The sequence below is a fragment of the Varanus komodoensis genome, unplaced genomic scaffold (assembly GCF_004798865.1).
Source record: "Varanus komodoensis strain SLA01 unplaced genomic scaffold, ASM479886v1 scaffold2, whole genome shotgun sequence".
Classification (NCBI taxonomy): domain Eukaryota; kingdom Metazoa; phylum Chordata; class Lepidosauria; order Squamata; family Varanidae; genus Varanus; species Varanus komodoensis.
Genome location: NW_025335568.1, coordinates 47,098,937 through 47,116,807, shown reverse-complemented (window position 1 = coordinate 47,116,807; position 17,871 = coordinate 47,098,937). Strand labels below are relative to the sequence as shown.

General features: G+C 40.4%; 1 protein-coding gene across 2 annotated transcripts in view; it reads right to left on the bottom strand.

Annotated features, from left to right (window-relative positions):
- ETV1 (ETS variant transcription factor 1) overlaps nt 1–17,871 on the bottom strand; it is an 85,482-nt gene that overhangs the window by 19,152 nt on the left and 48,459 nt on the right. For both annotated transcript variants that reach the window (XM_044429530.1, XM_044429531.1), the window contains exons 7-8: nt 17,211–17,399; nt 12,829–13,076 (exon numbers count right to left, since the gene is read on the bottom strand). In XM_044429530.1, coding sequence (XP_044285465.1) covers nt 12,829–13,076; nt 17,211–17,399 — 437 coding nt within the window. The remainder of the gene's footprint in view (nt 1–12,828; nt 13,077–17,210; nt 17,400–17,871) is intronic.

Genomic DNA, 17,871 nt, shown 5'->3' with positions numbered 1-17,871 from the left:
GTACCTCAAAGGCTGTCACAAAGAGGAAGGTCAAGATCTCTTCTTACTGATGCCAGAGTGTAGGACACGGAATAATCAATTCAAGTTGCGACAACCCAGATTCAGGCTGGACAACAGGAAGAGCTTCCTCACTGTCAGAGCAATATAACATTGGAATCAACTGCCTAGAGAGGTGTTGAGTGCTCCCACACTGGAGACATTCAAAAAGAAACTGGACAGCCATCTGAGTGAGATGGTGAAACTAGATGTTCTGCAACAGCAGGGAGTTGGACTCAATGTCCTTCATGGTATCTTCCAACTCTCCTATTCTATGAATTAACCCACAATGGGCTGCTCTGTTGTCCCAACCAGGTCACTGTCTTTCAAAATGATGCTAAATGTCTCCTTCTGCCACAGTCTTAAAATACCAGCATCACTAGACAGATTTGGAGCAGGAGGACATTAAGAATAGAGGAAGCTGCCTTATGCAGAGGGCAGGCCATTGGTCCATTCATACTGACTGACAGAGGTTCTCCAGAGTTCAGATAGAAAATATGGAGGATTACACCTGGGACCTGTGGCCTGCAGGTGTTCTACTACCGAGTTATGCCACCTCCTTCAACCTAATTTACATCCTTTCTACCCATGTAGATAGCCCAAGAGCAGCAACACCTGCTTATCTTCAACACAGGACAAGAAGGATGTCACAATTATTTAAAATATTTTTAACTGAGGTGTTTTCCATTTTTGGTTTCCAAAATATTTTAACTGTGGACATTTGTTTTAAAGGGTTGTAAACTACTTTGAGAGGTCTTTTTCAGTGTGGTGATGTGGCCTATAACTTGGTTAAGGACACAGTCCTATACCTACCTGCCTGGGATAAATCTCTGTTGTATAGAATGAGACATACTTCTCAGTAGGCATGTATCAGATTGGACTGTGCATAAACGTTTCGATAAATAAAATATTCCTTCCTATGGCCTTTAGATAATGTGCTTTAAAAAGCGGTAGACATATCTGCAACTTGCTTAATTATGACAAAGCACTTAAATTTTATCTTTACTAGGCCATGTGAGTGAGAAAGAATCTCCCTATAATTTAGGCCAGTGCCCATCTTGGCCACACGGTAGGGGTGTGCTTATCAGTGATACAGTTTACTGACTGTACACTGCTAAATATATTAACTGGAAAGCTGGCAGTTGGTGAATAGCTGTCAGTGCCTACTGTATGATAGTTAGATTCTACAGTTTTCTTGCAGTCTTCTTGCCTCTTCTATTATACATGTGATGTAATTGATGGACACTGATATAATATTATCAGTAAGGCATTCTTTTCAAAGGAATCTGTATGAAAAACACTGACTGTGGGTCAGAGAACAGATCCTTCATTCTTGGAGGAAAGGTATATGAGAGCACCATTGCACAGTGGGATACCTGCTCTTCAAGCAAAAGGCTGGACCTCGGCAGCAAGAATTAGCTGGGATAGATGCTCGTCCAAAACCCTAGATAGCCACCATGACAATACAGAGCCATGTGGACCAACCATACAAGGCAGCTTGCTATGTTCTTCTGCTATAAAAACATTCTTGGAGAATAAAGGACAATAAAATATATAACTGAGTTATGAATCCAGAAAAAAAATTGGGAGTAAGCCACTCCCTGAAACATTACCATTTCTCATTTGATATTAAAATACAGGACACTTGCTATATGGTTCATAAAGTACAAGTCATTGTGTCCAATCCAGGTCAGTTGCTCACTAACCTTATCTAGGGAGCAATCTATTAGGGCTGTCTATAATCCCCTAAATGCAGAGGATTCTGGGAATCCCATGCAGGCAGGAACAGCAAAGAGGTAAAGATTGGATTGGATTGGATTGGACTGGATTGTCTCCATACTCCTACCATCCTGCAGCTCAGCTAGATAGCTAGTTTTGGCTGTCTAGTAAGGAACTTTGGACAGGGAGGGAAGGAAGCTGGAGTACTGCCAGGGTAGGTCGTATCTTATCTCCCTCCCCTCCCCTCCCCTCCCCATCCCATCCCCTGGAATTCCATCTTCATGTCTTCAAGGTCTCTCTTACATCAGGGATGCAGACACCACAGTTTTTTCTGCTAAAAGCTGCAGGTGTGTGCACATACACACTTGCATGTGGAGAGCTCAATCCAAGTGCACAGTCCTAGTTCCAATGATGGAAATCTTTTCTGACCTCAGAGGTGAAACTCTGAAAAATTCTTTGTCCCTTGAAATGCTATCTAAGGGCCACAGAATTGCTCTGCCAGAGAGCTATATGTGCTCAAATCAACCATACACACATCTGTCTTGTGAGTAGAAGTTTCCCTTTTAATTTTAACAGACAGACCTATTCTATATGCACAAAGGTGCGTACGTGGACACTGTATCCCATGATTATATGCCAAGCATAAGTATCCTTATTTCAGTAGAGTGAGCATGCAAATCCTCACACTGACTGCTTATTATTCTTGGACTGTATGAGCAAATGTGAATGATTTCTCTACCACTGAATTGTAATGCCTATATCAAAGGCTATATGCATTTGATATAGCCTCTATTGGCAGAGCAACACAGGCAGACATGGGCATCCCATGGCATGCGCTGGAACTCACATTTGTGCAGAACTGCTGAATAGCAGTTAAAAACATTCCTGATGCTTACAAATATTCACCTACACCGTTGACGCAAGTTCTTTTTGTCTATATTCCCAATTCCTAAGCAGGGACCTCAAGACTACATCTAATGAGCATACAAAGAAAGAAAAAAGGCAGGCTTTAAAATTTAATTAAAAATTAAAATAAATTCAGAATATCACTGCATTATGACAGATGCTAATAAATACAAAAGCCAGGCTTCTGCAAAAGAGAACTTAATCCCTACCTCTCATCTGGCAAAAAATGACAAGTTGTAATCTAATTTGGCTAAAGCAATTCCAAAAGAAACCAAAACACACGCAAAATCAAAGCCACCGTTTTCCTCCCTTGAAATACACCAGATTGATTTCCATAGCGCACTGCTGGTTTCCTCTGGCATCATCATAACATCCGGTTTTCAGAAAACACATTAGCCAACAACCACTTCCTTCAACAAAAGGTTTCTTGTTGACAACCACAAGAGAATCAAACCATAACAAGGCGCTCACATTTTTAAATGCTAAATGCTCTTGGAATGAGCGGCTCTCCGCTTTTGCACGTTGTACTTAATTCTGTCACACAGGAACACCCTGCAACTGTGCACAGATTCATTTGTCCTTTACAAGGAAATGCATTTTCTCCTTTTGCCAGCTTTGGCTGCAATAAAACCCCATCTGCATGGCTCGCTTTAACTTCTTCCTCCACCCCATTCTCTGTCTATAAAAATTTAAGTTCTACAAATACTGCCTGGCTGAAGTGACATATTTGAATGGAATTCAGACCAACCAGTTCCTGTTTATGTTTCTGATTGGAGAATGTAGCCTTCTCATTCACCATACATTAGAAACACACCAAGGCCATAAATGGTGTCAAGTTACATGCAGAGGAGGCAAGAGAGCATTAATCATTACTCAGTCAACAGGCAAGAGCAGCAGCTGATGGAACACTACACCCTTCAGCTCGGTATAAATGGACATTCCAATGTGTGTGTTTCTCCCCCCCCCCCCCCCCTCCTTTTCCCCCTTCAGCATCCATTTTATGAATGAAACTCCAGGCTCCATTCATATAAAAGCTTTGCTTACTGGGCTTAGCCTCTAGGGATCAGTCAGTCTTGGGTAAGGCTGATGTGATTGGTTTAAGACAAGCCTGAGCCTTCCATTACTGATTTAAAATGCAGCCGATGTCCATTTGACCCGCGTTAATGCACAAAGAGTAAATCCAGACTGTATTCTCAATTCTCAAATCAAATCATTAGCCACGGCCACTTACTGTAACTGTAGATTCAGAGGATATTTTATCCGATTCCTTGGCCTGGGGGTGGGTGGGGAGAGGGGAGCAGAAACAGGAGCAAGACAAAACTTTACAGTTCTTGCCTGTTGGGAATGATGCAGCACTCTCTGCAGGAAAGCTATAGATTTTATGAGGTTGTACCTCTAAGATGAAAGAAAAGAATTGTCCTTACAGCATCAGCCTTTGCATTTGCTGTACAGATAGAGAATTGCAGCATAGGTGCTGCGGGACATAAAGGAACTATACCAGCCATTAGTTTTATCATACTTTGCTATAAAAGGGATCTTTTGTATCCTCTGTGATACCTATAGCAGTGAGAACGAACCCAGATAAAGATACGTGTCCACTGGGAAAGGGCTACTTCATCAAGTTAATGGACTATCCCTGAAATCTATGGATGTTGGAGCCTTGTGTTCACCTGACGTTCTTTCCCTCAGGTGCTCTGATGTCACAGGGTCTTGGTCCTCCAGTCCTGAGGCAAGCCTGTCTAGGGAAGTGCAGGCCAACAACTCATAAGGCCAACGTTCAGAAGTAGAGTTCTGTGCTATGCAGGGATCCACGTGAGGATTTCCAATTGCAATTACAAGGAAATGGATACCCTTAAGAATAGCAGGATGTAACATCCCCAACTTTACAGAACAGAAGCAGATAGGTGGGTGTTATGGACAACGGCCATAATTAGTGACCATCAGCCATGCTGCCTGAGGGTTATGGAAGATATAGTCTAAAATACCTGGAAGACATCAGGCTGCCTACCCATGGTTATAAAGGCCATGAAGTGATTGCCAATTGTAGTGGCACTTTGTAAGATTCACTAAAGGGTACCTTATTCACAGGGTCTCAAAAACTGAAATACAAATGTCATTAGAAACTCTATTACCACATTCATCAAGGATAGCTACTGAAATTTCTATCTGAAGCAGAATGTTATTGTGTTTAATGGATGCATCCATATGGGATAGGCAAGAATTGTTAAGCTTTTTAAAATTAGTAACATTGGATGCTGCAATTGTGCATATCACCTGGTCTAGAGCTAGTGAAACTCCATGCAGAACTGACAGGTATTTGAGTGCAAACATGAAAAGGTTACCAATGGTTGCAACTGACAGTGGGCCAAGTTTGCGTGAATGCTTTTTGTGTTACCTGAACCGAATGATGTGGGCTGATGCTGTGGTTAAGAAACTACCACAAATCCTAAAATAGCCCATGTATTTCAGCTGGTTTGTTAACTACGGCAGCAATCCATCCTCTCTGGGTTTGACCTACCTGGTAAACTATGTTGACAAGGGTAACTCAACAAGTCAGGCTAGGATCTGACAGCACACCAGCTTGTTAACCTGGTCAAGGACTCAGCTTGCACTTTCAAAATAAACCATGATGGCTTGTTTTGTAGATTAGCTCTCACTCACATAGGCTTCATCTCCCAGGTTCAGACACAAGAAACTGTGCCCAGGCAGGTGAATGTCTGGCACATACCAACAGACACAGCCTATGTAAACAAGAAAGTTTCATCATGCAGTACAGAACAGCAGGGGCTCTAAAGGGTCTCCAGAAGAATCCTGAGCTCTGTGACCTTTTTAACCTGGGCAGCAAATACTTGACCTTTTCCATGAAAACCAGGTATCTCTGAGAGCTATTTGTCTCATGAAAACTCTATGTTCCAGCGACAGTGTCTGGTTACAAAGTTTTTCAGCCACAACACTGAAGGACATTCATGCTCACTGTTATGTCTAATAGACAGTTTGAGCAGCAGCTTTTACTCATCATTGCAAAGAAACATTACAAAAAAATCCTATGGCCTCTAGGCAGTATATGAGAAGCCATAGGATACTGGTGATTTTCCTCTCTGAGATGTATTACAGCTTTGCCCTGGGAGCTCAGACAGTGCTTCATGGACTATGGGTCTGTATGATAATTCTCATGTGTTTAGACCTTGGCTGCACTTCAGTTGTCTTTCCTGGAAATCATCTACTTGTCCAGACTTGTATCCAGACCACTCCTGCCTTAAATTGAATTCCATACTGAACTTGTATCTCTGTGCCAGATATCTGCCTCTGAAGTATTGCCTCTTAGCTTTCCTTAATAATGAACCTAGCAGATAGCAGATGCTGGATTCTCCAGTGTAATGTGCTCCCAGTGATGTACCCATATCAAGAAGCGAGCTGCCATGTTCATTTCAACGGAAGCTTTTGAAGAATCATCAAAAAAGTTCCAATTATTTTACATTTCAGTGGACTAAGGAATGAAGGTAAGATAATAATGAATGATGTATGTTGAAGTCCAAAACTTTAAGAAGAAGCCACAGCATGCTCATCAGATGAAACTGACTAACACATTTCTAGTTCCTGCCACAAATAGGGATCGTGATGGATCCAGGATTACCCAAGCTTGTAAATCTAATTCAGCATTAGAGGCAGAGCCCCACTGAAGATGGGACACCCACTCCCACACACCAACCCCCCCCAAAAAAAAAAAAACCTTTGGTCATTGTTTACTTGACTTTTGTGAGCTGATCCACATCCATTTTCGCACTATGATACATTGCAAAGGCACACACCACCAGAAGAAACCAAAGCAGGTATAGAGAGAGAGGACACATTGTAATGTGCAGGAGGTGTGTGCACATGAAACCATCTTCACTTTTTGATTGATTTGATTTGATTTATTACATCTGTATGCCACCCTGTAGCCGATAGGCTTATTATACCAGTAACAGGTAAACCCACATTGAGTATACTTAACTGCCAATTTGGAGTACTTCATACATGATAATTTGGAAAAAAGAGGTTTCATGAAAAAGAGATACATGTAGCTGAACAGTAATCCCATACCAATTACATATTCATATGATCTTACCAATTAACCTCATATACTAAAGAGTAAGAGAAAAAAGTTGGAACCCTACAGAACCCTGGAGAAAAGAAGAAAGAAGACAAGTGTTGCTTGTTACCAGCCTTTGCAACCACTCTTGTAAAAATTGGGGGTGGTTGCAAAATCATTGATGGCTACAAAATTGGGAGAAGTTCTGTGAAAATCTGCTAGATGGCCATGCCCAACAGATTAACCATCAATATGATACACTTCTTATTGTTTTTGGCCTGAGAACATCAAACTGTAAGAGCAGGGCCATAGTAAGATTGAAAGGGCAGAGGGCTAAATAATTGGTATGCCTGAACCAGCTAGGCTGCTAGCTACTCAACAATCTTGTAAAGTTATTCATCCAAAGGAAAGGTTGATGATAATAACCCATTGAAGGTCTGTTCCATACTGATCTCTGTTTTAGAAAGAAGAGTTGAACATGATCCATGTAGATTCACATTTTAAATGGACTAACTGCAACTGATTATAAGGGATATGTAAGCTACTGAATTACCTAGAACCCTTCATCATGCAGAATTCTGGGGTAACTTAAAAGCTTCTTATTCTGCTCCCAGTAGAAATTAATCAAATCAATACTCTGCCTTACTTTATGTTGCTTAATTTTTCCCACAGCATGGCTTCTAGGATGGGTGGAAAAATAAAACAGCTTCTACTCTGTTGACATTTCTTTCTTTTCATGTTCCATTATCTCAACATTCTGCAATAGAAATTGCATACCTGCAATTACAATTACAACTAATTGATCTGCCATTTCCGATGTCATAATTAATGTCATGTTTTAATAGAGTTATAATCATTCCATAATAATGGTTTCCATTCACCAGATTTCCAAAACGGGTAAGAACAGTGCTCAAAAGCAATCAGCAGTCATAAGACACTTTTAAAATATCCCAGAAGGAACATCTTAGTATAATGATCTTCCAAAACAGATTTTTGAACTTTTATCTGGACAGCTAAGTAATACTATGCAAGCTTTTTTTTCAGTGCAAACATCCATAAGTACAATAAAATCAATGATTCAATGGCAAATGCATTATGTCTCCAAAAGGGCCATTTAAAGTTCTATTAGAGCAAGGACAGGGAAAATGGTGGTTTCTGGAGAACAGATGGCAACAAGACAAAATATCATCAGACCATAGTTGTTGACTACAATTTATGTTGTATACAGATGTGTCAACTTAAATGTGGTGATTTTGAAGCCAATAAAAAGTACTCCTGAGGCCACAAATCAATTTTTCATGGCTCCTGGTTATGCTGCTAGTTCATTTTTAGAACTAATTCTCCTCCTGCAAGAGCAAAGAGACCAACTTCTGCAGATGTACAAAAATGAAAGGAACCAAAAACAAAATTTATTGGTATGAGGGCCATCCACCAAGAAGTAAAACAAGACTAAAGGCTGTATGCCTCCATGAAAGCACATGGAAAAATCAAAGTTCCCAACCCAGTGTGAGAGCGCTGGACTGGGAATCAAGAGCCCTGGGTTCAAGTCCTCACTCAAGTCATGAAGCTCACAGACCAGTCATGGACTCTCAGCCTGACCTAACTCATAGGGCTGTTGTGAGGTTGAATGGAAAGACAGAGAACTTTGTAAGCAACTTTGGTTTCCCTTAAGAGTAAGAAAGGTAGGGCAGAAATGCAATGTAATCTATACCTACATACACCAGTAACTGGGGAACATGGGCAGGAGAGTGCTACCCCAGGGATAGCCTGGCCTGTGTGTGAATAGATGGACTCTTGGTCTCATCCTCTGTGGCTCCTCTTACGTTCCATCCATCTGCTTCCTCCAAGCAACTATAATAGAAAGGGAAGCCAGCACAGCCAAATGTCTGCCAACCAAATTATTTACTTAAATCAAAGCTTGCAGTTAACTTGGGATCAAGCCATGGATTACAGAGGAAAGACTGCATGGGAAATATATAACACACACAACATTTTATTTATTATTAACTTTATATTCTGTCTTTCTGCCAAAAATGGGACTCAAGGCAGATCATAGTAATAAAACACAGATAAAAAACAGAATTGTGATTAAAACATAACACAATCAAAAGCAAGCAAGCAAGAAGAAATAAACAGCATCCAATCAGCTAGATGTCCCTTTATTAACAAACTAACTTACACAACAAAAGCCTGCCCATATACTCATGCATTTGTGTGCCAGCAAAAGACAACCAAAAGGGAGCCAGCTCTGGGGAACATGACCGGAGAGTGCTGTTGCACTCGTATTCTGTTTGGGGATACTCTGGGCATCTGGTTGTCCACGGTTTGAACAGAATGCTGCACTAGACAAACTGCTGTTCTGACCCAGCAAGGTTCTTATCAGCCAGTCTAATCTTTTTTGCTGAGAATGGCCATAGCAAAGACCTTCTCTCACATCCCCACCAACATACTTCCAATTGTGGTGGGACCAAGAAAAGTGCTTCACCACAAGATCTTAAGACTTCAGTATGTTCATATGTGAAAATACAAGCTTGCACCCACACACAATCCAGGTTATCATTCTAAACAATGGCTGATATGCTATAATGTGACATGCAAATGCCAAAGATAAAAGGCCTTCTTCAATGGGCCCCACAGGGATACTTTGATGCATGGGTGGCTGAGCTTTCACCAGGGGAGAGTGTGACCTAGATCTTTTTGTCACATTGGAAAAGAGATTATTTCCTTTGGAAAACATGGTCTGAATGTCATCTGTGAGACCTCATATGCACAGAGATAGCAAGCATGGAAAACCAAACAGAGTATCAAACTAGGGCTGGAGATCCAGGTTCGAAACCCCACTCATCCATGTAGCACTCTTTCTCACTGCCTACCCTATCTCATAAGGTGGTTGTGCGTATGAAATGGAGACTGAAGAACCTTGTTCACCATTCTGACTTCCTTGGAGAAACATTTGTTGTTGTTGTTTTTAAATAATAGAATAATAATCAAGGAATTTCTGAGAAGAAGATAGGGGAGGAGCAGAAGAACCACATAAAACAACTCATGTTTGGCAAAACTATTTCTGATAATCAGATATACTTTGTAGGTATGAGAGTCAACCACCGTTCTTGAACAAAAAGAAAAGTTTCCATATCAGTAATGAGAAACAGAAGTCCATATATGATGAGCATCTTTGCAGAAGGTAAGGAGAAATGAAATCTCATGAATAAATGAAAGAGAAGAGGAAACAGCCCCAGTTCAAATAAAGAGTGTGAAAAATTGCTCCTTCTTGCCAAAACATAAAACTATGCTGACAAAAGAGCCTTGTTACCATTTAAATTTAGTCGCCTGAATAAGTGCGCTTGTAAAGATCATAAGACAGCGTGTGAGACTGTAGTTCTTTTATTTCTTTGTGTTAGTGGTAACATCTGCTATGCTCAAATGAAATGGTTCCCAGATTTTGAGCCACTTTAGAAGAAGAAACTGGTTTTTGCAGATATAGTCATCCTCTACCGGGGTGCAGGGAGCCTACTAATTTTGGGAGGTATGTACTTAAGAAGTATCAGCTGGAACCTTCAGAACAACTCCCAAGATTGGGTTAATTATTTTATAACCATACAAAGCAATCAGAGTTTAATCCATAACATGAGGCCTCTTCCTTACTCTGAATAAGGAAATGGATCCATACTTTTTTCCTGTGGGGGTCAAATATATAGCAGTCAAACACTGTAATGTAACAGATGTTTATTAAAATGAAAAGAAGAGCACTAACTGAAAGCTGTCTTGCAGGTCATAAACTGCCTTAGAAGGCTATCAAGCAGATCCAACCTCAATTCTCCTGAATGGCCTAACAGACATCCAACATCCCTGGATAACCCCAAGTGTTTATGGAATATTGCAGTGTTATAGAAATATTTAGGGGGTAAAGACAGAACATGAGGGGTTTTTTTAGGTCTTCCACATTGGAGTGTTCCTTCAGATGTTTTGGACTATAATTCCCAAAAAGTCTAGTCAACCCAGCTAATAACGATGGAAGTCACAATCTAAAACCTGGTCTGTATTCCTAATGAATGAAAAAGTTTCAATCCTGGACCTAAAAGAGGATGGGGGTAAAGAGAGGTGTAACCATCAAGAAGGACAATAAGCTTAACATCCAGTTCTCTTTTGCAGGAACTGAATTGTTGCAGTTTTCAGCACTCAATTTCAGCACTCAAGCAGCTGGTAATCAAGTGGAATTCAGGATAGACACAGCATACCAAGTTAACATTGATTAAGAGGCTTTAAACTAGCCCTTCATCCTCATGGATACCACAGAAATTTACAAGTACAATTAAAATAATGCACAATAGAATAACACACTAAAAAGACATAATCAGCATTAAAATGTTTTTGTTGTATGCAACCCAGACAGCTTCAGCTATGGATGGTGTAGAAATCAATCAATAAATAATAAACAGAAGTTGCTGAAAATAAAACAGGGAAAATCAAAAGTTAAAGGGTCTGGGTAAACTTACTGAATTGGCATTAGTCACATCTCCATGAGGATAACATTGTAAGATGGGGCACTGCAATTAAGAAAGCCCCCTCCTTTGTTGACATAAAATGAGCAACACTGGGAATTTCGTTCTGTTTAAAGTCAGTTGGATTGTGCCATTTTTCCATTTGTTTCAATGGTGGCAAAGAAACATTGTGGATTTCTGATTCTGGAAATGTTCCTATTTTTGTTCATCATAAATAGATGCATATTTTTCAGGTCATGTGATCTGTTGTTGTTGTTAGTTGCGAAGTCGCATCTGACCCATTGCGACCCCATGGGCAAAATTTCTCCAGACCTTCCTGTCCTCCACCATCCCCCGGAGCCCACTTAAGCTCACACATGTGATCTGTACACCCTTCTAAAACTATTTTTGGGTCTTTCCATTTGCACAAATGAGTGTATTTTTTTCTTCTTTACTTTTCATGACTTGAGCTTTGGCCATCATGGATTGTGGCATTTTCTGGAGGTGGTTTTCAAACAAAAACCAAATGTGTGTGTGCGCGTGCGTGTGTGGTCTTTTGCAAATCACCAGTCTGCTATGTTTTCCTGTGGAAAATAAAATTAATCCTTGCCACAGCTACTTATTTGGTACCTGGCACTTCTGGAAAAACATGTCAATTTAATCCTACACTTGGTAGTCCCACTGCTTTGCTCAATTTGCACAACTTTAAAGATCCAAACAATACTACTGTGACTACTACTAACACATTCCAGTGTGAACAAATTTAAGGATCTGCAGGAAAAAAAAACCTGATTCTACATGCATAGATCATAAAAGACTTAATCCCCCAAACAGAACTCTCATATACTTTATATATAATTTACCACAGGCATTTGGAGAACAGCCTTATCATTATCATCAGCATTTAACATTTTAATTGTATTACAAGAGATTACACAGACATCAGAACCACACCATTTTTTGCTTGTATGTCTCTTTGGAACTGTTCATGCTTAACATCAGTAACCTGTGGCTTAATTAACCCAAACACAGACACTGTATATTAATCACAGGTTCAGTGGTCCATAGATAACCTAACCACTACTTGTAGGTTAACAGTAGGTTGATAATGACGGCTTTATATTATTAGTGACAGCTATCCTCTTTGTCAGTAAGGAATCTGTCACTGACAACAACCTATTTTGAATATAACTTTATCTTCTTTTATTTGCCAGTGCTAATGACCTGAAATCTAGCATGCTCAAAACCCTTTCTAGCATAACAGTCTGAAACAATAACTCAAAGTAGCATTTCGATTTCTCTAAAAGTTTTCTCTGCTATTTATTTTACTTTAATTTGATGCATTTCTTGTTTTTATATCCTATCTTTTTCCTCCAATGAATCCTAGGTGCTTTACATACTCCTCCTCTTAGCCTTATCTTCAGTGAGCTCTCTGGCCAAGTAGAGACTAGAATCTTAATTTCTCAGACCCCAATTCAACCCTCTAACCAATATACTAGACTGCCGCTCATGAACAAAAGAAGTTTGGTCTTATTAGGTTTATTTAGAAGTTATGCTCTGTTAAATAATCAAATCCTACTGACCAAAAGAAGTGAAAGAATACCTCCAACCTACCTGAATCATATGCAAAATCTCTAGGTTCCTGTTTGATCATCAGAGGAGGGGGGAAGTTTGGATTGACTGAATTGCTGACCATGGCACTGTGTTCGTACACTGGATCATGGTACTCCTGCTTAAACCCTTGAGGTGGGAAAGGGATGTTTGGCTCTGACATTTGTCGCTGGTACATTGGACGTCCTTCCCTTGGCATCGCAGGCAAAGGAGGAAATGAATTGCAAGGTTCTGAGAGCTGACGTCGAAATCTAGAATATCAACACATAGAATACCATTGGAGTGAGAGAGAGAGGAATGTTAATATTAACCAGTAAAAAAATATAATGTGGGAGGAGGGAAAATGTGGATCAGAACCAAAAAGTGCATGGGGTGGGGAAGAAAACTTTCAGAGCACCTGTGGTGGTGGGGGGGGGGGGGATGCGCTAGAATGAGTTTTGGGGAAGGAAATGTCTAGTTATATAATTCCTGCAAAGTGATACTTTGAGTAGCCAATTTATATGATAAGACAAGAAGTATCACTCTGCCAGAATTTGATAAGGAGGGCTGCCTTGGAAAAGCATTTTATGGAAGGGTCTCTGGAACAGGAAAGCTATGATTCAGTTAGAAGCAAACAGGTTGACCACATGAGCAAAGAGCTTGTTCGTATCTCAGCATATTAAGCAGACATATTACTGCTCAAACGTGACCACTCTGACACAGAACAGAGAAGCCACTGTTCCACTGTTGAGAATGTGTCTCAGACTCACACATTGCATCATCTGGTCTCATCCCCTTAACACTCTGATGGTTTCCCTTATTTCAGGTCCTAGAATTAGCCATTACATCTTACTGCAGTGGGTTTTCAGCACTGGCTAGAGGCAAACCATGGTTCAGTCAAATAATTTTGCAGGATCCAGACATATTGGCAAGCTATAGTTTCTCTAAAGCAGGGAGTGAGGAAGAGAATTCAAGTCCATAAGATGGCAAAAGAGAGCAACAAGTCCCAATGGTTGGCTTTTAAACATGAGCCAAGTGTTAGCTATTATGCCACACCGATTCTTAGACTATGCCAAATTCCCATTTGTCCAGATATTGTATTTAACCAATTAGAAGAATAAATAAACTAGAAGAAGAATTATTTGGACTGTAACACTTTACATGGCTAAATAGAATTACAAAGATGGGATGCCTAGGCGAGGCAGGGTAGCCTCTGCGTACAAAATTTATAAAATAATATTTATGAAATGGGGGACAGCCCAACCTTGTGCAAAAGCACTCTGATTTGTATGTGCTTCTCACATTTGGGCAGAAAAAAAATCATTCTTAGTCTTTTTTTTGTTCAATCATTGTTTAGATCCATTCAAAGTAATGCTGGGATCATTCACTGTAAAGAATGAAAATGACAGAATTCAGAAGCAAATACATTTCACACTGCTAAAAATATTATACGATCCCTTTGCAGTCCACCTACATTTTCAGATTTTTTAAAAGTGTTAACGCATTTGAAAATAGCTAAGTTAACCGGCACTGTGTTCATTCCCCCACTACACCCCCTTTTCCTTTAGTGAAGGAAAGAAGCAGAAATTATCATTAAAAACTGTCAAGGAGTGAACTTAAAATAAGAAACAGGCTCACTTATGAAGCCTCAAAGGAAGTTAATAATACTTGCACTGGAAGCCTTCTATGGAATCAAGCCATGTGTTTATACAAGTGGCTTTGATTCCTGTTGGTACTTGTTAGGACCATTTATATTCCACATACTTGTACTTTTTACAAACTGTGTTATTGGAGCTGGAGATAGGCTAAGCCAGCCGTTCACAACATTTTGCTAACTTTTTTGAGTTCCCCGTTCTTCCATACATCACTGCCCTCTCACACCCTGACCTTGCCGCACCCCTGCCAGCACTGCAATTACAAAGGAACTGGAATTATATATGAGATCCCTCTAGCACAGGAGTGTTGAACTCGGGCCCAGCGAGCAAAGCCAGCTTGCCCAAGGGCCAAAGTGGGCTTTTTGAAGCTCCCCAGATGACTGTGCTCCTTTTCCTCCAACCACCAATCATTGGATCGCTCCCTGGTTTGTGTCCCGATCATCCTGTTCTCACCCCATCCCATTCTAAAAGACTGAAATGCTATTAGCGCTTTTAGAAATGGCTTTGTTGTTCTGTTTTTAATCGTGTTATTGATATTTTAATGTTTTAACAATGTTTTTATTTTAACTTTTGGGTTTTATTATTATCTACCATCCAGAGCACCAGTTCCTTGGGCAAAGTCAAATGCATAATGTAAATGAATGGCTCTTCTATGGCTTTGCTACTGCAGTAATTGATGTAAACTAAAAATGCTAGCACTTTGGCCCTACTTCTTTTCTTTTTGACTGCACCCACTTCTGATCACTGAGTGTTTCTGTAAAACTGAATTTATCCCTTGGGTCAAAAGAGATTGGACACCCCTCTCATAGCAGATGTTACTTGCAATAGGAAACCAGGGAAGCTGTTGCAATAGTAGATCTCTACAAAGCCAGACCTGCACAGTATGGTTCTGTGGTATTATGCACATGCCCTCAGGAGTAAGCCACCCCGTGGTCACTGGTTTACCTACAAGTAACCATTCTTGAACTGAATATTATAACAGAGGGGATCACAAAGCAACAAGCCATTTCTGCCATCTAGGATTACATAAGCAGGAGGGAGTAAACCATCTGGACAACTCCTGTCCTAAAAGACAGTAATCATACAGTGATAGTCTGATCTTGGTGTGATGAGCAACCACCTGAATAGCCTTCACAGGAGATTAGACAAATTCATGGAGTAATATGGCTGTCAAAGGCAACTAGTCATAATGGCTGTATATTACATCCAACATCAAAGGCAGTATGCTTCTGAATAGCAATCATTGGGGGACCTAAGTTGGAGGATACCATTGCTCATGAGCTTCCCAGAGGCATGAAACTGGCCACTCTGGGAACCGTAAAATTGACAACGTGCCAACCTAGACTTGTTACCAATTCCAACGGTGATTCCTCCCCTCCTAACATTTTTAGTTCACCCTTAGTGAAGAGGCTGGAATTAGAGGATGAAAATTGGAGGGGGGGGGCTTAAATCTTCCATCCCAAATCACCATGGTCCCAACTCAAATTGCGGCCACATGCACATTTCTGGAGGCAAGCAAGTTAATTAGCAGAAAATTGAGTTTGGTCAGAAGTAGACCTTTGCACTGTTTCAGCGTGGTCCTTCTTATATCTACGTCAGGACTACAGTGGAACCATCACAAAACTACACAGTCCATTTTGCCTCCAAATTCATAAGCAGGATGCAAAACATGGGCTTGCACTACATGGTGAGTAAGGAAATACATAATATTACATCAGAATTGACTCCTTGAATATGTTCTGGGCAGGTTAGAACATAACCAAATGAGTAAATGTTTGATCAGACTTGCATAAACAATTATAATCACAATTCAAACATAGCCACAGTAAAATTTAAGCAAAATAGATTTAGCTTAATCAGTGAATGCTTTGCCTTAGGACCTCAAATACAGAAACTAAGCAGGGTGATTTAGGGACGGAGCTGAAGCTTCAATTCAGTTTTTTTAGTTTTTGTGGTTTTGCTCAGCTTAAAGTTATTTGAACGTAGTTTGTTTTGGCAGCTTAACTTCCTTTTCCTAAGCTGTTTCATTTCACAAAGCTCAAAGGGGAAAAATCCACACCCTTTCAATGGATACTATGCAAATATTTTTTACAATGCCTATATATCAAGTCTACGAAGAATTTAATTAAGAATCCAAACAAGATATCTAATAATTTGTAATGGTGGCAAACCATATACATCTGAATTGAATATGACATTATTAATCAAACAGGCTCTGAGCAATTCAGTTATTTATGTACATAAACTCAACCCCTTCTGCCCCACTACCAGCTAATGTGTGGTGGCTTAGAGTGTTATGTCCAGTTGTCCATATTCATTACAGTGAAGTTCAGAATTAACACCAATACAGACACAACCATTCACTCATAATGTGTGCTATCTCTGAAAAACAAGCAGCCTTCCACAGTCCTTAAAGATTTTCCTGCTTGTCTTCTGCTTATCGCTTCTTCTTTGACATGCAGAGACACAAATAGCCACTGACGAGAGAGCCTCAATTATGGAAGACAGTGGCACAGAACAAACAAGGCTACAATAAACCCCTGTGTTGCTGACAAGTGTATTCTTCAGAACTTTTTGCTTCTCTGTGTTTCCGCTGCATTTCTTGTCTGCACGTAAAATGGTCCCAGGGTTTTCAACAACAGAGAATACTATGGATGATGCTGACATAATCAGTCACAAATACAAATACAACAAAACCCATCAAAAGTACATGTTCGGCGGCGCGGGGGAATGGGAATAATGTGCTCTTACCTGTGGTCCATAGAGAAGCTGTTGTCAGGGATGGGTTGGGATGGAGGCAGGTGAGCAGGAAAAACCCGGTCAGGCTTAGGATTCTGAGCCGAGTTTGGGGATGCATGATGCAGTGGCGAAACTGGAGTGCTTGATGGAGTCGATGGGTTGGAGGGCCTCATTCCCACTTGTGGCTTCTGATCATAGGCACTGCTCGTTAAATAAACAGAGATATAAGAGCTCTACCTCAGTGGTACACATGCTTTGCATGCAAAAGATCCCAGGTTCACTCCTCATGACTGAAGGCTCATGGCTGAAACCCTGGAGACTGGTGCCAGTAAGTGTAGACTGGACTGGACTAGGTGGCCAACAGCCTGACTGGGTACAGAATTGTTCCCTATGGTCCAGTGGTCAGTGTTGGTCTTGGGCATGGGAAGCTGTTGGGTTTTACCAACAGCCTTTCAGTGACAAATCATTTTCTATCCACCATAATTTTCTCTCGGCCTGAGTTAGGGACAGGACAGGGTATGGACATAACATGCATATTATAAGTATATACTGATTATTCTTTATTGTTACTAGACATGGAAGAATAGCATGTGAAATTTGAGGGGAGATTCCTCTTTCTTTATAAGAAGAATAAAATATTTATACCACAATAAATTAATGGAAGTTTTAAGGA